At 40.1% G+C, this 21,285-nt stretch overlaps 1 protein-coding gene across 5 annotated transcripts in view; it reads right to left on the bottom strand.

Annotated features, from left to right (window-relative positions):
* Positions 1-592: 592 nt before the first annotated feature.
* Positions 593-21,285, bottom strand: part of LOC122556968 (protocadherin gamma-C5-like) — a 274,931-nt gene continuing 254,238 nt past the window's right edge. For all 5 annotated transcript variants that reach the window (XM_087995086.1, XM_087995085.1, XM_087995088.1 and 2 more), the window contains exon 4: positions 593-2,008. In XM_087995086.1, the coding sequence (XP_087851212.1) occupies positions 1,731-2,008 (278 nt within the window). In that variant the 3' untranslated portion in view covers positions 593-1,730. The remainder of the gene's footprint in view (positions 2,009-21,285) is intronic.

Raw genomic sequence — 21,285 nt, forward strand, 5'->3', positions numbered from 1 at the left:
TAATTAGGTTATTGATCCAACAGTGCTTCAATTTTAAAATCCTCTATGTTGTATTCAAATCCCTACATGTTCTCACTCTCTCTATTTATCTGACATTTTCTAGTCCCATAACAGTTGGAACAACTGGCCTCTGGCCTTTTCTGCACTGTTCACTCAAATCCTACAACTAATGATTCATAGTTTCAACTGCCATAACTCTAAGCTATGCAGTTTGTTTCCTAAAATGCTCAATATCTCAATATCTGTCACTGCTCAGGTCTTCCTTAAAACCTATGTTGTTAACACGCTTTTATCTAACCCTCCTAATTTCTCCTTCTTTGGCTTGTGTCAGCTCCGATAAAGTGCCTGTTTGTGGCCTGAGATGTTTACTTACTTTAAGGGTTTTGTTGTTGAACAAAAACACCAGCTAGGAATTTGCATTCAGCTCCATAAGGCTGAATTCTTTTCTCACATAGTTGCAAACAGTGTGACAAAATTGTAGATGCACCGATATTGAGGACTGAATAAAGAGCTACTTTAGCTAAGACACTCATCTGTATGCAGAAAGCTTTAACACTACAGAATTAAAATAATTAGTCATTAAAAACACATACATGGTAAAGATTGTCCGGATCACATTTACTTACACATGCAAAAACAGAATACATCTGAAAATAAACTAAGCATAAAAGGTTACATTAGAAGTGATTGAGAAAGAAAGCCACCTTTGGTACAAATGTAACAAAAATGCATAGTTGGCCACAGGTGATGGGGACAAAATTGAAGTATTTTTATGATTTCCAATGTCAATAATGTACAAAATGCTTCAAATGAATATTAAGCAATAACAGACTAACCTAGCTAAAGCGAGTAGCTGAAGCCAGCTTACTGTTTCTCCCCCATTCTGTCAGATACACAAAGGTGCATTTTGCTCTGAATGTGTACTTAAAGAAATTTCATTCATTTTGTTTCCAAGTTTTCATAATAATTCAGTCAGATTATTCTCTCTAACTTTATATAGAGAGGAAAATATCTCTAACTGTCAGATGTTTAAATACCACAAAAGTAATGGCAAATACATGCTGTTCTTCAATCCAAGTCACAGTTTATTGAGACATGGAGAAATTGCAGCCACTAGTTTGGCATGACATGCATTGATTCACGAACTGTTTCATTCAGATTCCTGTGGAATAAAACTCTTTATGCATTGGCACTGGAAATAAGCACTGCTTAACACAGCTTTCAGATTTTGCGTACATTTGTTTTCACTCATCTCAGGTGAATTTTGATTGTTTCCTCAGCTGGTTATTTCAAGATTTAATCAATATTCACTGACATCATATATAATTTTTCACTTTAAACATGTATAGTACAGTTAAACTGTTCCGTGGTCAGACCTTGAGATACGACACTAAGGGTGTAAAAATTAATAATACATATTTCACAAAAAGGTGTTGGCTTAGACCGTATGTTAGCAGATTGTTTTTTTACATTGCTTTTGCTGTTGACTTTCATGTGGTTACAGTTGAACAGAGAAGAAATTAAAACTGTTTGACATAAGAAGTGGAGCAATGCTAAATAAAACACTTTAACTAGAATTATAAAACATCCAAGTCAAACAAATTAAGATTTGTGGACACACAACAATACCTTTTACAAATGTGACATTAAATTGAATTTAAGAACCCTTGTGCCTAACTTGTGATCTGACCTGGTTACTGAGAGTTACTAGCTTGCCATGGCAATTGGCATTACTCATTTTCTGGTTCCTCCTTGGTAGATTTGCTTTCTCGCTTTTCTGATCGTTTAGTGCGCTTCTTCTTCTTTTTAGTCGACGAGGCAGAATGCTGCCCATCCTGCTTGACAACTTGCTCCTGTTTGCTGGACAGCATGACTGGAGTGCCTCCCATGTAGATGTTAGACTGGTACTCATCGGGTTCTAAGTTTTCAACATGCTGTGATCCAAACCTGGGAGCCCAGGTAGGTAAACCATCTTCCAGATCTGGAGATGCTTTAATGTAGTCTACATCTGTAAAATAAAACTCACATGAACACAATGATCACAATCTGAAGACAACAGATTGTTGCATAAAACAATCATAAACTCAAAGTGGTAACTAACATCATGCAAAAAGTTCCACCTATCAGGAAATAAACGACTATTCCTGGGAGAAGTTAGCCAGTTCTAATTCTAATTCAGTTCCAGTTCCAGTTGCAAGTTCAGTGTAAAAGTCAACGTAGCAATGTGTACTTACTCTTAAATCTCAGATCTCACAAGAGACTCTCATGTAAAGTAACTAACTATTAAGTGTTCATTTATAAACCTTCTCTGCTTATCATGACTCTCCTATTCTTATGGGTAATAAATTACTCATTTGAACCAGATATAACAGAGTTCATACAAGTTAACAGTCATCTAACTCATTTCATACTTGATGCCAAGTTAAGCGTCATTGTATTGTCTAATATTACTACTTGATTGACGAGAATGAAGCTTTTCCTGATTGGAGATGATGAAAGCCAGGCAATGACATCTCCAATAAGAGAAAACCTAACCACGGCTCACTGACATTCAATGGTGTTATCATCATTGAAATCCCTACTGTCAACATCCTGGGGGTTACCATTCACCCAGAAACTCAATTGGACTAGATATATAAATTCAGTGGCTACAAGACCAAGTCAGAAGCTAGGAGTATTGCAGCGAGTAATACATCTCTTGACTCCCCACAGCCTGCCCACCATCTATAAAGCACAAGTCAGGGGGTCTGATGGAATACTCCCCACCTCCCTGGATGAATGTAGCCTGAACTACACTCAAAAAGCTTGAAACTAACAGGACAAATGGCCTGTGTGAATGGTGCCACATCCACAAACATCATGACCTTCATCACCAACATTCAGTCGCAGCAGTGTGTACTACTAACAAGATGCACTGCAGGAATTCACCAAGCATCCTGAGACAGCACCTTCCAAAATCACCGTGAGTGCTAAGAAGGACAAGGGCAGGAGATACATGGAAACACCATCACCTGCAAGTTTTCCTCCAAATCACTCACCATCCTGATTTAGAAACATATCGATTTCATTCAGTATTCTTTGGTCAAAATCCTTGAATTCCATCCCTAATGGCAATGTGCGTCAATCTGCAGCACATGGGCTGGAGCAGATCAGGAAGGCAGCTCACCACTACCTTCTCAAGGGCCACGAGGATTGGGCAATAACTGCTGGCCCAGACAGCAATGCCCATGTTATGCAAGTAAATTTTAAAAACGCTAACCTTCTGAAGAATGCTGCATGGCACGGGGGTAAATGTCACTAAAAACTCAAAGGAATGTTGAGATTCATTATAAAATATAGATAGTAAACCTATGTGGATTCATCAAAAAATTAACACTTCTCACTTTTGAGGAATAATGCGTGCTTTCCTCTTTATATGATGTAGTCAACTGAATAACATCAACTTGCTCAAAGCCAAAAAGCAGTGAAAACTTAACTTTACTGAACAATAGGAAGATTTGTGATAAGGGAATGAAGGATTTTGACCATATTCCAAGTTCTCTTTTTTCATTCACAGACAGGGTGACATCAGGAAGTGCCTAGCTGGAGAAGGAACCACATTCAGGCCATCACATGTTTCATCAGGACATTCCAGAGGACTCTCCACTTCTATCTTGCTGCAACCCTCAACACTGTGGACACCTAACCAAGAAGGGTATTCCTTATCTTGTCAGGACACTCTCAGCATGCATGGACCCTTGAGCTACAAATGCCCCAAGGGTCACCTGGCTAAAATTCCAAGGCCAGCAGGCTCCACCATAGGCCAGATTCCCACCACTCCAGCTGCAGATCCTGGGACTGCACCTAAACATAATGCAAGTTGAAGGAAAAGGAAAATATCAAGACGGGACATAAGTGCCATGGCTAAAACTTCATTGCAAATAGGTTATCACATTATAAAGGAGAAAGTGAAGGCTGCAGATGCTGGAGATCAGAGCTGAAAATGTGTTGCTGGAAAAGCGCAGCAGGTCAGGCAGCATCCAAGGAACAGGAGAATCGATGTTTCAGGCATTCCTGAAGAAGGGCTTAAGCCTGAAATGTCGATTCTCCTGTTCTTTGGATGCTGCCTGACCTGCTGCGCTTTTCCAGCAACACATTTTCAGCTATCACATTATAAATTCATGTTCACTTTTCATCAACAGTTCCATGATCAAATTAGCTGCACAAAAAGGATTAAGCCTGTAAAGCTAGCCACATTTTCACCACACAATATACCAGCCACGACTGCTGAACAGCTATTATTTCTATAGGTCCTGTGCCAGCTGGAAACACGCTGATTGAATGAGAGAGCATCCAGTGCTGTGAAAGCTTTTGCTAGTTTCTAAGCTTGACCTTAATGAAGCAACAGAAAAAGCAAAAAAAAAAACAAACAGACCAGGAAGCTGAATTTGCAGTGATGATTAAAGAGGGTATGCTGGTCTCTGCAGTATCAAAACATTTACAATCAATGACAGACGACAGTATGCAACATAGTTCCATTGAAAATATTTGCTGGACAAATGCTGCTAGCTTTGCTGTATTCAACGATACTGCACCATAAGTTGATGAATGTGATGTCCCTTCTGATGAACATTCTCATTTTTCAAATGGGTACAAGCCTGGCTCTCACAGTTCCTTACCATCTATCACTCATCTTCACTGCAACCTCCAGCAATCTGGACGAAAGCATCCAAACTATTTTGTACAACTGTATTGTACTGCAGCAAACCTCAAGACCTGACAAGCATGGGAATCTCATGTTGAGGAGACATTTTACAGATTGCAATGTCCCTTGTGGAAGAAAGCATCGCATTGCAGATATGCGAGGCATCATTATGTCATGGTGTTCCGATACCCACCTCCATACAGAGTATAGAACCACTGCCCCTCTCTCATCTTCATGATATTGTATGGAAGATGAATGGCTGCGGGTTTCCTGCAATTTTGCCACATCGTGAGAGCACTTTTCACTGTAAGCTCTGCGTATAGAGACTGCTCCACTTCTACTGGAGGTTTCTGTTGATCCTGAGTTTTCAAAAGCACGTGTTTCTCACCAATTTCTGTGGACTTACACAGTACAAAAACCGGAACTCCAGAAGCTGAATGCCCCAAGTGGCTAACTGACTTTATCCAAACCTCTGGACTGAAATCAGATGCTGCACTTTACTCACTGTGTCAATATCCCCTGGCTGATGACAGTCCCCCTGACTGAGGAATATCTCCTTAGATTTTGAGACATGGCCCATTTGGTTTTCATGCTATAGATATGACATTAATGTATATCAACCTATCAGCTTCCTCGACTAATCATTGACAGCAAACATGATAAGCTGCCTGTATTTGTATCTGCACTAAAAGGCAAGGCTAGACAGAAGTACTCTCAACGTTTGACTGCTAAATGAGGTGGCAATGCAGAAAAATGTGAGGTGAGGTAAGGTGAGGCAAAACATCAATGCTATGAGCATTCCTGTAAGGGCAAAGTGACTGAAAGTTAATAAAGCAAGCTCAGAGCCCTGAGATGCACCCTGTTCTAATTCATGAAATGGGTGTCTATTCCTGTCTGCAAAACCCCCTGACAGCAGCACTGCAATAAAATATGTTTGTGAGCTCTGAAGTGCAGAATCAAAGAGCTGAACTGCTGTGTGTGAGTGAAAAATATACCATGAAGGTGTGGTGAGGCTGGCGCATTTCCAATGCCAACTTCCATGGATTAAAGCTGCAGGCCTTTGCTACCCACAGAGTGTACCCTGAGGTGTTTGGGAATGCTTCCCAAAGTAGACACCTGGAGAAGACACAGATGAGTTGTAGTTGCCAGGTACCCCCTCAGGGTTTCAGGTCAGGAACTGTGGCCATCTAGTTTCTTTTCACTGCCTGGGAAAGTAGCAAGCTGCATATAAATGAGGTAAGATTATGAAGTAATTAGATGTTAATATGCAGAACTAAGTCACTCACTGCTCACTAGCGAGATATTCATCTAGTTGTTAAAACCTTACGCACCAAATCAGATTTTTCTTTTTCCTGATGTGGCAAATCTAATTTTTTGATTGACATCATATTTTTTCAGATCCTGATTGAAGTGGAAATGTCTGGTCAGGTGAGAAAATATTGAATTCTAGGTATTGCTTAAATAGAATACTATGTAGAACAGCAATTGCAGAGGTAATTAGTGAGATAGAATGAAAAGTATTGTTTCGTGTGCTATTCAGACAAATCATACCTTACATAAGTATATCAGTGTAATAGAACAGAATGTAGGATATAGTGTTGCAGCTACAGACAGGGTGCAAAGAAAGATCCAATTTATGAGAGGTCCATTCATAAATCTGATAACAGAAGATAAGAAGCAGTTCTCATATCTGGTGCTCACCTGACTTTGAAATAGCTGAAAAATGTGTTGCTGGAAAAGCACAGCAGGTCAGGCAACATCCAAGGAGCAGGAGAATCGACGTTTCGGCCATAAGCCCTTCCTGAAAAACTCCATTTCTTTCCCACTGAAATCAGTCACCTCCCTTGAGACTGTCTGAGGCCAAACCAGATAGCTCACAATCTTTCTTTCATAGTTGAGTCCAGTATATTTTACACATCCATGCAATCTCTAAAACTGTCTCCCTTCATGCCAATAATATGACCCAATTCTAAACCTGCTTAAGCTCATCTGGTGCTAAAATTCGCCATGCACATGTTACCTCTTTATTTGACTATTTCAAAGTCAACTAGGAGAAAGTGAGGACTGTAGATGCTGGAGATCAGAGCTGAAAAATGTGTTGCTGGAAAAGCGCAGCAGTTCAGGCAGCATCCAAGGAGCAGGAGAATTCACGTTTTGGGCATAAGCCCTTCCTGAAGAAGGGCTTATGCCCAAAACGTGAATTCTCCTGCTCCTTGGATGCTGCCTGAACTGCTGCGCTTTTCCAGCAACACATTTTTCAGCTCTGATCTCCAGCATCTACAGTCCTCACTTTCTCCTAGTTGACTTTGAAATAGTCAAATAAAGAGGTAACATGTGCATGGCGAATTTTAGCACCAGATGAGCTTAAGCAGGTTTAGAATTGGGTCATATTATTGGCATGAAGGGAGACAGTTTTAGAGATTGCATGGATGTGTAAAATATACTGGACTCAACTATGAAAGAAAGATTGTGAGCTATCTGGTTTGGCCTCAGACAGTCTCAAGGGAGGTGACTGATTTCAGTGGGAAAGAAATGGAGTTTTTTGCTGGGATCCAATGGTAGTGGCTTTAGTCTTATCATTATTTGGCTGCATTATTTTTTGGCACATTGAATACCAGGTGCTGAACAACACATTACATTAAGATAGAGAAGGGATTGAGAGAATTGGTGGTGAGGTCGAGCTGAGTGCCATCAAAGGTCATATGGAAACCAATGCTATATTTGTGCATAGGATAATTAAAGGACAGTATATAAAGGAGACATTTGGAAAGAAAGTTTAGATCATCGAGGAACACAATGGAGATGATCAAAGAGCAGGAAGAGAAGCATTTTTAAATGTTTATCTGACCATGCCTGAATGGATAAGAATCCAACCAAGTGCATTATCAATTCTAATCCTCACTCAACATGAACATAAATTCCTTATAGAATGAGGCTGAGGAAATAATAATTGGAACCATGAAATGGCTGAAAAGATGAATGAATACTTTGGATTAGTCTTCAGTATAGAAGATACTAATACATTCCAATGATACTAAATAATCAAGGATCAAAAGTGAGAGAGGAAATAAATACAGAGTATCTCCAGCAAAACTATGCTCGGGAAACTAATGAGGCTGAAAACCCACATGATCCCTGGACGTTATGGAATGCATCGAGATAGCTACCGAGATAATGGATGCACTGGTAGTAATTGCCCCCCAAAATTTTTAGATCCTGGAAAAGTTCTAGTGGACTATAAAACTGTCAATGAGACACTCATTTTTGAAAAGAAAAGCAGACAAAAAACAGGTGACTATTGGTTACTTAACTTAAGATCTGCCATTAGGAAAGTAAGTCTAAAATAAAGCATGTTAACCAGAGCATTTAGAAATACATTGTATAATCAAGCACAGTCAGCATGATTTCATGAAAGGGAAATCATACTTGACAAATTTATTAGCATTCTTTAAGGAAGTAACAAGCAAAATAGATAAAGAGGAAACAGTGGGTGTAATATTTCTGGATTTCCAGAATACATTTGATAAAGTATCATACATTAACTACCTTATATGATAAAAGCCCATGGTACAGGTCGTTCTGCGATAACACATGTTTTGTTAATATGAATTTGCTTGAACATGATTGATGAATTGGGGCCATTGTTTCTAAACTGCAAAGTTTTAAAGCATGTATTGGTTATAGTGCGATTCTGGCCCCATTGGTTTAAATGGTGCTGCTATTACATTATTTTCTGGTAACATGGGATTGCATGAGAATGGACCTGCCGTGTTATAGCAGAACTGACTGTATTGGAGGTACTAAATTAGATTGGATAATGGATAGGCTAGTAAATAGAAGGCTGACATTTGGGATAATGGGGGCATTTTCAGGATGGCAATCTGTACCTTGTAGAATGTCACAGGTATTATTGTTTAGGCCACAATTATTTATAAAAGATAGTATGACTTGGATGAAAGAAGTGAATGTATTATAGCCAAATTTGTGGACAACAGAATAATAGGTGGAAAGGCAAGGGGTAAGAATGGCACAAGAGTCTGCAGGGGGATATAGACAGGTTGAATGATTGGACAAAAAATTGACAGCTGAAATATAAGTGGGGAAGTGCGAGGTTATGCACTTTTGCAGGAAGAATAGAAACGCTGAACATTGTTTAAATGGAGAAAAACTACAGAAAGTGACATCACAAAGGGAGTTGGGGGTTCTTGAATCATGGCATTCCAGACAAGGTTCACCAGATTCACCCCAGGTATGGAAGGATTTTCTTAAAAGGTGAGGTGGAGTAGGTTGGCCCTATACTCATTTCAGTTTAGAAGAATGAGAAACAACCTTATTGAAACATACAAGATTCTTTGGGGACTTGGCAGGTTAGATGCATCGAGGATAAAGCAGCCGTCTTGATTGGCAAGACATCCGCTTGCTTCACCACCAACACTCAGTAGCATCAGCTGTACTGTCCACAATTACACTACAGAAATTCACCAAAGATCCTCTGACAGCACTTCCATACCCACAATCACTTCCATCTAGAAAGTCAAGGGCACCACCAACTGCAGTTCCTTTCCAAGTGACTCACCATCCTGACTTGGAAATATGCTGCTGTTCCTTCACTGTCAAAATCCAGAAATTCCCTCTCTAATGGCATTGTGGGTCAACCCAAAGCAGATGAACTGCAGCAGTTCATGAAGGTACCTCACCATCACTTTCTCAAGGTCAACTAGGGATTGGCAATATATTCTGGCCATACAGAAAAGCCCACATCCTACAAATGAATTTTAAAAAAATATGCATGGAGGTTGTTTTCCCATGTGGTAGAGCCAAGGGGACCAGAGAGCATAATCCCAGAATCAGTGGTCACCCATTTAAGTGAGAGATGAGAAATAATTTCTTCTATCATTCAGGAGGCAGAGTCTGTGATAGATAAGAGTTAAAGGAATGTAGTTACTCTTAGGCACGAAGAAAGCTGGGTAACTGTTTGAAGGAGGAAAAAACAGTCAGTGCAGGGATCCCCTGTGGTCGTTCCCTTGAAAAACAAGTATACCATTTTGAATACTGTTGCGGGGAGTGACACACCGGGGCATTCATTAGGGTGCAGGTCTCTGGCACAGAGTCTGCCCCTGTTGCACAGAAGGGAAGAGGGGGAAAGGAGGAGAGTGTTAGGCATTGGGGACTCAATATTTACAGGGTCAGATAGAAGGTTTGTTGGGAACAAAAGAGACTCATGGTTGTTATGTTGCCTCCCAGGTGCCAGGCTCCGTGATGTCTCGGATCATGTCTTTGGGGTCCTGAAGGGACAGGGTGACCAGCCCCAAGTCATGGTCCACATAGGTACCAATGACATAGGTAGAAAGAGAGATAGGGGTGTAAGGCAGGATTTCAGGGAGTTAGGGTGGATGGTGAGAGCTAGAATAGACAGAGTTGTTATCTCTAGTTTGTTACCCGTGCCACGAGATAGGAAGGTGAGGAACAGGGAGAGATATCAGCTGAATACGTGGCTGCAGGGATGGTGCAGGAGGGAGGGTTTCAGATATATGGTTAAGTGGGGCTCATTCTGGGGAAGGTGGGACCTCTACACACAGGATGGTCTTCACTTGAACCAGAGGGGTACTAATATCCTGGGTGGGATATTTGCTAGTGCTATTCGGGTGGATTTAAACAGGCTCAGCAGGGGGATGGGAACCTGTGGTGCAGTTCCAGTGCACAGGAGAATGTGAATAGGGAGAATATGGACTGAATTTCATGGTTACAGGAGTGTGCTGACAGATAGCAAGCTACATTGAAGTGTGTCTACTTCAACGCCAGGAGTATCCGGAATAAGGTAGGTGAGCTTACAGCATGGATAGGTAACTGTGACTTCGATGTTGTGGCCATTTCAGAGACATGGATAGAGCAGGGTCAGGAATGGATGTTGCAGATTCCAGGATTTAGAACTTTCCTCAAGAACAGGGAAGGTGGTAAAAGAGGGGGAGGTGTGGCTTTGTTAGTCAAGGACAGTATCATGGTGGTTGAAAGAACTTTTGATGAGGACACATCTACTGAGGTGGTAAGGACTGCGGTTAGAACCAGGAGAGGAGATATCACACTGCTGGGAGTTTTTTACAGGCCTCTGCAAAGTTCCAGGGATGTGGAGGAGAGGACTGGCAAAATGATTCTGGGTTGAAGTGAAAGGAGCAAGTCGGTCATTATGGGGGACTTTAACTTCCTCAACATTGATTGGAAATGCTATAACTCCAGTATGTTGGGTGGATCCATTTTTTTCCAATGTGTGCAGGAAGGTTGCCTGACGCAGAATGTTAAAGGTTCGACAAGAGGGGAGCCACACTGGATCTGGTACTTGGTAACTGAACCAGGCCAGGTGTTTGATTTAGTGGTGGGTGAGCACTTTGGAGAGAGAGAGAGAGAGAGAAAGAGAGAGAGTTTAATTTAGTGATGGAAAGGGATAGTTACATGCCACAGGGTAAGAGTTATCGATGGGGGAAGGGCAATTATAATGCGATTAGGAAGTACTTAGGAGGCATAGAATAGGGTAGAAAAATGCAGGGAATGGAGACAATCGAAATGTGGAACTGGTTTAAGGAACAGATATTGCATGTCCTTGATAGGCATGTTCCTGTCAGACAGGGAAGAAGTGATAAGGTAAGGGAACCGTGGTTTACTGAAGAAATTGTATCTCTTGTTAAGCGGAAGAGGGAGGCTTATGTGACGTTGAGACAAGATGGTTCAGATGCGGCGATGAAGAGTTAAAGATTAGCTAGGAAGGATTGAAAGAGAGTTAAGAAGAGCAAGAAGGGGGCAGGAGCAGTCTTTAGCAGGTAGAATAAAAAAGATCCCTAAAGCTTTCTATAGGTATGTGAGGATTAAAAGTCCAAGATAAACATGGGAAGTTGTTTTTGGAGAGGTGCTAAATGAATATTTCTCATCAGTTTTCACTCAAGAAAAGGAGACTATTGTAGAGGAGAACACTGAGATTTGGGCTATTAGACTAGAAAGGATTCAGGTTAGTAAGGAGGAGGTGTTCTCAATTCTGGAAGGTATGAAAGTAGATTAATCCCCTGGGCTGGATGGGATTTATTTGAGGATTCTCTGGGAAGTTAGGGAGGAGATGGTGGAGACTTTGGCCTTGATCATTGAGTTGTCATTGTCTACAGGTTTAGTACCAGAGGACTGGAGGATTGCAAATGTTGTGCCCTTGTTCAAGAAAGGCAGTAGAGATGACCCAGGTAATTGTAGACCAGTGAGCCTTATGTTTGTTGGAGGAAAAGTTTTGAGAAAGGATTATAAGAGATAGGATTTACAATCATCGAGCAAGCCAACAATTTGATTGCAGATAGTCAATACGGTTTCGTCAAGGGCAGGTCGTGTCTCACAAACCTCATTGAGCTTTTTGAGAAGGTAACCAAGCATGTGGATGAGGGTAGGGCAGTTGACATGGTGTACATGGACTTCAGTAAAGCCTCTGATAAGGTTACACATGGTAGGCTTTTGGAGAAAATGCAGAGGCATAGGATTGAGGGTGATGTCGCAGTTTGGATTAAAAACTGGCTTTCTGTAAGAAGGCAGTGAGTGGTGGTTAATGGAATATTTTCAGCCTGGAGTCCGGTTACTAGTGGTGTGCTACAAAGATCTGTTGTGGGACCACTGCTGTTTGTCATTTTCATAAATGGCTTGGATGCTGGCATAGGTGAAAGGGTTAGTAAGTTTGCAGACGACACTAAAGTCGGTGGAGTAGTGGACAGTGTGGAAGAATGTTACAGGTTGCAGGGGGACTTGGATAAACTGCAGAATTGTTCTGAGAGGTGGCAAATGGAGTTCAATGTAGCTAAGTGTGAGGTGATTCACTTTGAGAAGAATAACAGAAAAGCAGAATACTGCGTCAATGGAAAGATTCTTGGTAGTGTGAATGTGCAGAGGGATCTTGGTGTCCATGTGCATAGATCCCTGAAAGTTGTCACCCAGGTTGATAGTGCTGTTAAGAAGGCATACGGTGTATTAAGTTTTATTGGTAGAGGGATTGAATTCCAGAGCTGTGATGCCATGCTGCACCTGTACAAAATGCTAGTGCCGCCTCACTTGGAATATTATGTAGAGTTCTGGTTGCTGCATTACAGGAAGGATGTGGAAGCATTGGAAAAGGTGCAGAGGAGATTTACCAGGATGTTGCCCGGTCTGGAGGGAAGGTCTTACAAGGAAAGGCTGAGGGACTTGGGTCTGTTCTCACTGGAGAGAAGAAGGCGAAGAGGGCATTTAGTAGAGACATGCAAGATGATCAGAGGATTAAATAGGGTGGACAGTGAGAGTCTTTTTCCTCAGATGATGACATTGGTTTGTACAAAGGGACACAGCTGCAAATTGAAGGGTGATATATTTAAGAGATGTTAGAGGCAGGTTTTTTACTCAGAGAGTGGTAAGGGTGTGGAATGCCCTGCCTGCCCATGTAGTTAACTCAGCCACATTAGGGTCATTTAAACAGTCCTTGGATAAGCATATAGATGATGATGGGAATGTGTAGGGGAGTGGGCTTTGATTAGTTCACAGGTTGGTGCAACATCGAGGGTCGAAGGGCCTGTTATGCGCTGTATTGTTCTATGTTCTATGTTCTATCAGAGAGTAGTTAATCTCTACAATCTGGATGAGGAAGTGGAAGGGTGGGTTAGTAAATGTGCTGATGACACGAAGGTTGGTGGAGTTGTGGATAACATGGAGGGCTGTTGTAGGTTGCAAGGAGACATTGACAGGATGCAGAACTAGGCTGATAAATGGCAGAGTTCAACCTGGAAAAGTATGAAGTGATTTAATTTGGAAGATCAAATTTGAATGCAGAATACAAGGTTAAAAGCAGGACTCATGGCAGTGTGCAGGAACAGAGGGATCTTGGGGTCGATGTCTATAGATTCCTCAAAGTTGCCACCCAGGTTGATACAGTTTTTAAGAAGACGTATGGTGTGTTGTCTTTCAGTAGCAGGAGGAATGAGTTAAAGAGCTGCGAGGTTATGCTGCAGCTCTATAGAGTTCTGATTAGACCACACTTGGAATTTTGTGTTCAGTTCTGGTTGCCTTATTATAGGAAAGATGTGGAAGTTTTACAGAGCATGCAGAGGAGATTTGCCAGGATGTGTCTGGACTGGAGGACATCTCCTATGAAGAAATGTTGAGGAAGCAAGCTTTTTTCATTGGCACGAAGATGGCTGAGAGGTGATTAGATTCCCTACAGTGTGGAAACAGGCCCTTCAGCCCAACAAGTCCATACTGACCCTCCGAAGAGCAAACCATCCAGTCCCACCTCTCTCTAGCTAATGCACCTAACACTATGGGCAATTTTGCATGGCCAATTCACCTGACCTGCACATCTTTGGACTGTGGAGGAAACCGGAGCACCCAGAGGAAACCCACGCAAACATGGGGAGAATGAGCAAATTCCACACAGACAGTCACCCAAGGCTGGAATCGAACCTGGGACCCTGGTGCTGTGAGGCAGCAGTGCTAACTGCTGAGCCACCGTGCTGCCCACGTGACTTGATAGAGTTGTACAAAATGTTGAGAGACATAGATAGAGTGGATAGCCAGACTTTTTCCATGGTGGAAATGTCTATCACGAGGGGGAATTATTTTCAGGTAACTGGAGGAAGGTTTAGGGGAGATGTCAGAGGTCTGTTCTTTGCTCAGAGAGTGGTAGGTACATGGAATGCACTGCCAGCAGTGGCAGTAGAGTCAGATACATTAGGCAAATTTAAGCGACTCTTGGATAGGCACAAGGATATTAGCACAATGAAGAGAATATAGATTAGTATGATCTTAGATTTAGATAGAAGGCTGGCCCAACATTGAGGGGTGAAGGATCTGTACTGTGCTGCACTGTTCTATGTTCCATGTTCTTTATCACAGAGAACTGTAGAGGTTGGTTTGATAAGTATATTAAACACTAAGATAGACAAATTCTTAAAAAGTAATCAAGGGTTATGGCAAAGGGATAAAAGTGATGTTGAGGTTTATCAGACAAACCTTAATCTCAATGAATGGCAGAGCAGACTCAAAAATCTACTTCTGCTCCTACATCTTAAGATTGTGAGAATACAGAACCAGCAAGATGAATGAGGGTGGAGAGGAATTTCAGAAGTATAGTTTGGTCAACAGTGCAGACATATCAAGCAGGAGGAGGAATGACATGATACTGTCACAGTTGCATAGATGGCCAATTTGGACTTTGATCAGAGGAAGGGATGGAAATGGATCAGTGACTTTCAAATATAGGCATTCCAAGAAGTATTGGCATGCAAATTGTGTGATGGCTGTACATTCAAGGACTTTGGAGAGTAAATAAATTTAGTGACGTAGTATTTGTTACCAAGGATTCAATGACCGTCTGATATAATTGCCTTTTTCTAGAAAAAAATGTGTATTTTCTCCTCAGCCAGTTTTTTCCCTTTTGCTCAATCAAGCACTCCTACCAGAATTCAAAATTCTTTTTTCTCAATATGTCAATACTAAGCAAATGCCTGGCTGTGACATTCATAACTGTAACTTGAAAATTAACATGTTGCCACACATATTCATAACTTAATTATATAAAACAATAAAATACCTAAGTAGTTTGTCCACATATTAGTTTGAGTGATGGAACTTCTTTTGAGTAATACTTTCTTCACTATGATTGTTAATTATCGAGGAAAACACTCAAAAAGATTGGAAGCAAGAAAATGCGACTCAGTTCCTGTCACTTCTTATAATATATTAAATACGTATTTATCTAAGCCAGTGACTCTACAGTTTAAGTTTCCATTATTGTCATCCGTGTGCCTTAATTTAAACTATCTTGACATATTCAAGACCTTGACCCAAGGCAACACTCATTACTTCTTTCCTTGATTTGAATATGTGTCATCTATACAAATTTCATTTCAGGCAATCCCTCCACACAAATCTATCAGTTGTACAAAGTTCATATTTTTATTTAGGAAGAAATAAATTGTCTTTATATAGTACTCTTCATATATGCAATTTTTCGAATAGAATCTTTGTGATCAATTAATTTCAAAATTGTCATCATTGTTTTACAGACAAATTGATGAGCCAATTTGTAAACAGCGTCGTTTCACAAACTGAAATGGGATAAAAGTTAAATTGTTTAGATAAGTTGAGGCCATGGAGCAAGGATGCAGGAAAGGGCAAATTCTCTTTAAGTACTGTCAGTAAATTTAACATCTACCTGCATTGGCAGATAAGGTCTAAAAATGTGATGGGGGCAGAGGAGGATGCTGGTAACACATTAGAAGCTGAAAAATTCAGAAACTCTTCAGTGAGACTTCATTTTTTAAGCATCTTCTGATCACTTGCTAGTCTTATTAAACTTTGTCAGAAGATCCGTAAAACATGAAGAATGACACAAATTCCACACTACCAAATTGCAATCTCTGTATCAATTTCACATTGACACACTGATGAAAGATTTACCATTCATACTGAATTTTGCAGTTTTAAATGTATTTAGAAAGTGATTATTCTCACTACTCAGAATTTTTAATGTGTAGCAGATGAGCATAGTGAATATATGAACTTTTGTTTCAATAAACAGTTGAGAATGATGCAGTGCAACTGCTACTTCTGTTCATTAATGCTTTGCAATTACAATCCATTTCTGCTAAACTAACACACCAATTGATGAGCAAGGCAAAGTTGGATCATTGTCCATCTAAATTTCCTTCCTACATTCTCCAGTTTCAAGCCAGGTGAATAGCACCTATCTGAGCACTATGATGGAGACCAGGGCTTACCAGTAAACAATGACGAGATAAAAGGTTTCGTGCCACTGTTCAGTGCAGAGTATTGGTGGTCCAACTTGTTGTGCCTCATATCGTCAAGTCCATTAGGACATTATCAATATATTTTATATGCTTTACTTCCAATTGTCATCTTCTTCCTCAGGCAGCTCAGGAAATGTGGCATATCCATAAGGACTCTCACTAGCTTTCACAGATGCACAATTGAAACCATACTGTCAGGGTGCATAAATGGCATCTGCTCTGCCCGGAACTGTAAGAAACTGTAGAAGGTTGTGTGCACTGGCCAGATCATCATGGAAGCCAAACTTCAATTCATAGACTCCAGCTTGCTGCCGCGGAAAGGCTGTCAACATCATCAAAGATCCAGCACACCCTGATAATGCTCTCCTACAACCTCTTCCATCAAGCAGAAGATATAGAAGCTTGAACACATGCACCAGCATGTTCAGGACGGCTTCTTCCCTGCCATTATTAAACCGATGACTGGACTCTCTACCTTCAAATAATGCTGATTTTATTAATGTTGGTCTTGCCTAACACATGCCTTATGTGATGTAACCTGTATGCCTCCGTCTAAGTTTTTTTTCCCATCCTATGATCTGTATGCCCTTGCTTACTATGATCTGCCTGTACACCCATAAACAAAGCTTTTCACTGTACTTAGGTACACGTGACAATAAATGAATGAAATCAATCAAATTCTCACCTGAAGCAAGTGACTCATTTTGGGACTAAAGTCTGTAAGAGCTAACAATTTCTGAAATTTCACTGATTAACTATTCCTTATATTTAAGCTTCCAATATGAAAGTTAGCTGCGTGTTTAAGCATCCTTTGTGGATAGTAATTGTTGGAGTAGAATCTCTGTTTGTTCTCACCTGACAGTAATATACCCACCCTTTACTACGAGTTGTCAGCACATGAGAAATCTCAGTGCAAGCCACAAATGACATTCAAATATTCATGAGCATTCAGCTTCAACATCATATAGAAGCAGAAAGCACTGGAGAAACTCAGCAGGTCTGGCAGTATCCTTGGAGAGAGAAGCAGAGGTCATATTTTTGGTCTTCTTCAGAATCATGGGACTCAAAAATATCATCTTTGTTGCTTTTTCCACAGATCTGCCAGGCATGCTGAGTTTATCTGACTTTCTGTTTTTAATTCAGATTTCCAGCATCTGCAGTTGTTTTTATCCTCATATTGCATGCTTGCCCATTTACACTCAGAATGCTTCATTAAGATGCGGTAAGAGAATTTTTGGAAAATGAAAAAGACAAAACAATATAATCTAACTGTTGCAACAGTACAAAACACACCAGAAGACATTTTGAATTTTGCTTAAAAAAAGACACTGTTCATTGAACGTTTACACATTGCATTTACCAAGACATTTTACAAGAATACCAATTCAAGAGGAAAACCAACATTGTTGCTGCATGAAAGGTTAATGCTGATTGGTTGGCAAGTGGACTCTGATTAGTAGTGTTGTTGCCATGAGGATTCACCCATAAATGCTAATTAACAAGTAACAGACTGGTTTGTTTAATTTTAATTTAAACAGTTAGATTATATAAACAGTTAGATTATATTGTTTTGTCTTTTTCATTTTCCAAAAATTCTGAATCTGATTGTGTCTTTTTCAGAAATACTCAACTTCTTTATTACCAAGGAACATGATATTTTCAAATAACTTGTGACAAGTTATTTGAATTTTGTCCTTGTGACAATACATTATCTTAATTTATTCCAAGTTAAGGGAAAAGTTTTTAGCTCTCTGTTAGATTTAAATACCAGACAGAGAATAGGGAATGGAACTCTCACCCCTTCCTGTCAGTGTAGAGCTCAAAGCATTTTGAGGACTTGAAATTCCTACCATTATCTGCCTGACGTGAACAGGAATTCAGTTGGTGTAAGTTATTAGTACCTTTGCTATCAGTAACAAAACACTACTGGGCAGCTAAGATATCAAGTGAATGGAATAACTGCAGGCTGCTACTTTTTCCAAATTTGCTATCTTTCTGAACTCATTCATTTATGATAAGCTGCCTATTTACAAGTAATTGAGATCCTTCAGCATCTTGACCATTTTGTTATTTTTTGAGCACAAGCATAGAGATTGATAGCGAGTATGAAATTCAGTTATGGGATTCAGCCATTTGGAGCTAAAAACTGATTGCTAGAACACAACAACTCGGAGCAGGAATAGGCAATTCAGCCCTTCAAGCCTGCTCCATTTAATATGATTATGACTGATTTCATCGCAACTCTCTTTTCTTGCCTGTAAACCCATAAACTCATACTAATCAAAAATCTATCTTGTCTAAATTTATTCACTACCCTGGCATCCACTGTATTGACTTCTACAGATTCACGACCCTTGTGGTTGTATGTCCTACAGAGTGATTAGGGATTCTATGTGGCCCTTTGTCTCTCCTTAGTACAGATTTTAAAAAACTGGGAAATTGGTAATTAACAGCAATTCAAAATTGGTGAATCAACAGCTCATTTTATATTCCAACAGAAATCTTTCCCATTCAAATTGGGCAAGAGAAGTAGCTTGCTTGTTACTATTACCCATTTTGCACCAACACTGAAGATCAGTTTCTGTTCCATTAAAACTATTTCATTTCTCATACTAACATGTCAGCTCACTCAGCACATATGGAGATTTGAACCAGAAACTAGCGAAATGCATCGCTAAATTTTGCACACTGATTACATTGCTTTTACTAGCTATGCTACTAATAACATTTCCTAATTTCCATTTTAGCAATTGCTATTTACTAGAGGAGGTATGCCAAATATATATCTTTTAAATTTATATACTTTCTCTGCAGTGTTTGAAAAATATACACAGTTTCCATATTCATGAAGTTTTTAATTTTATGCACTGTGATTCCTTAGTGAACAAAGGGGTAATTATTTTGATGCTGTTTTATTTTACAAATGGATAAGAAAATAAATTAATTCCATTTGACGGAAAAGTGTTGGCAGAAATCTCAAAATGGAAAAGATTGGCTGCAGGCACAATGTGCTCATAAATTTGAAATTGGTCAGTCGAGAAATATATTAATTAGCTTCAAGAACTAATTGCAGTGATGGAACAATGAGCTTTGAATGCTTTACATAAATTATACAGAATTAATCTGCATGTTAGAATGGATTTATATTTACACACTTTTTTCTCATTGGTTCAGTTCCAATAAATCCAACACCTGTGCCTGTAGAATAACTGCATGGCGTAACATTTTAGTCTCTTAACATTAGCTTTTGTGATGCTAACTGTCATTCAAAAGCCTCCAGAAAGGCAATGAAGAAGTATTTGCTCATTATGTGGAAGAAAGGTACTGACTGACACATTGGTAAATGCCAAAACGTTGACATGTTCTCTCGACGAATGAAACAGCCTTCAGACTTTTAAAACATGCAAATTATAGACCTAACAGCTGATTGTTCACTGCAGGCTTCGTCTGCCCTCTCCCCTAGCATCTACGCTATGTGTACAATCTTCCTTGGACATTAATCACCATCTCAGCCATTGATGGCCCTATACTTCTTTGGATTACCTACACCTGTCCCTGCACATTTTCAGACAGCTCTAAGAATTTTCAGAAGGCTGTGCATTTTACAAATGCCACCTCTAGGTGGTGCAGAGTAGAAAGAAAGCTGATCCTCAACCAACAGGATGAAGCTTCTTGGGTGTAAAGTAATGCAGCCGACACAACTGAAAATAGCTTATTTTGTTCTCCAAGCAGCCGCCTTCTCTGCCGATCTCCAATCTTTCCCCAGACTTTGTGTCACTCCAAGGCAAAAAAGAGGCAGGCTCACAGTGCAAGGTTCTTTCTTGCTACTCCTGCTGCAGACTTCCCACCTATTTCCTGTTCCCATTCCTGGCTTTTGTCCAGCTCCAACTGGGGCCCCAGACTCCATCTCTTCTCCCTGCTCCCTCATGTGCTAATGATAGCCTCAGTCCACACAGAACATGGTGGTGTCTTTGGCATATGCTAAAGTGCTTCCTGCAGTCTGTCCTGTTGCACCCAATTGTCATCATTGGTTGTTCTGCAGCCTCCATATTCACTCAGTTTTCAAAAGTATCGAAAATTTTCATTCACTCTTTTCTGTATTACAGTAATCTGTGATTATGACTCATTCTTAAAGGGTTCTTTTCATATTCTCAGTAACGGCACTTGATATAACTATCTTTGAATTGGATGCAATTTGAATGTCACCTTCCTATTTGTTCAATCCTTATTTACTTATGAATATGAAATCTTCTAATGTAACTACTCTATTGCATGATCTAGCATGAGTGAAAACACAAGGTTTTTTTTCAATACACGAATATTAGCATGTAACGAAACTAAATATTTACTTGAGTGGTAGTTGGCAGTTGAAACAGGATGCAACTTGTTCATAGCACAATCTGCTTTGAAGCTCCCTATTGGTGGAAGTGCATATGTGACTGGCCTTACAATAATGCAGCCTTCACAAGTAAAGGTTTCACATTTAATTAGACCTGTTGTGACAAATCCCATTTAGAATTAATAGTTAGATTCTGTTTATATTACATTCTCAACCATCATGTTCTCCACCAATCCTTCCTCAAAATTATTAAGTTCATGTTTGTCTGGACACAAAGTGTCATTGTGCTTTCGACTCTATGATAGACCACTATTTAACCCTCAACACTAGAAGTGACTGGAAAGAAGTGGAGAGATATAGTTGAGAAATGGAAGCATTATCCTTTCGCTAGTTGTCTGGAATGAGGAAATCATTTGATGTGCTCCATCAGCTAACTTGGCTGAGCTCAGCTAACAACACAGAAT

This window comes from Chiloscyllium plagiosum, unplaced genomic scaffold (assembly GCF_037043375.1).
Source record: "Chiloscyllium plagiosum isolate Xiang-an unplaced genomic scaffold, Cpla_swu_hap1 HiC_scaffold_16, whole genome shotgun sequence".
NCBI lineage: Eukaryota > Metazoa > Chordata > Chondrichthyes > Orectolobiformes > Hemiscylliidae > Chiloscyllium > Chiloscyllium plagiosum.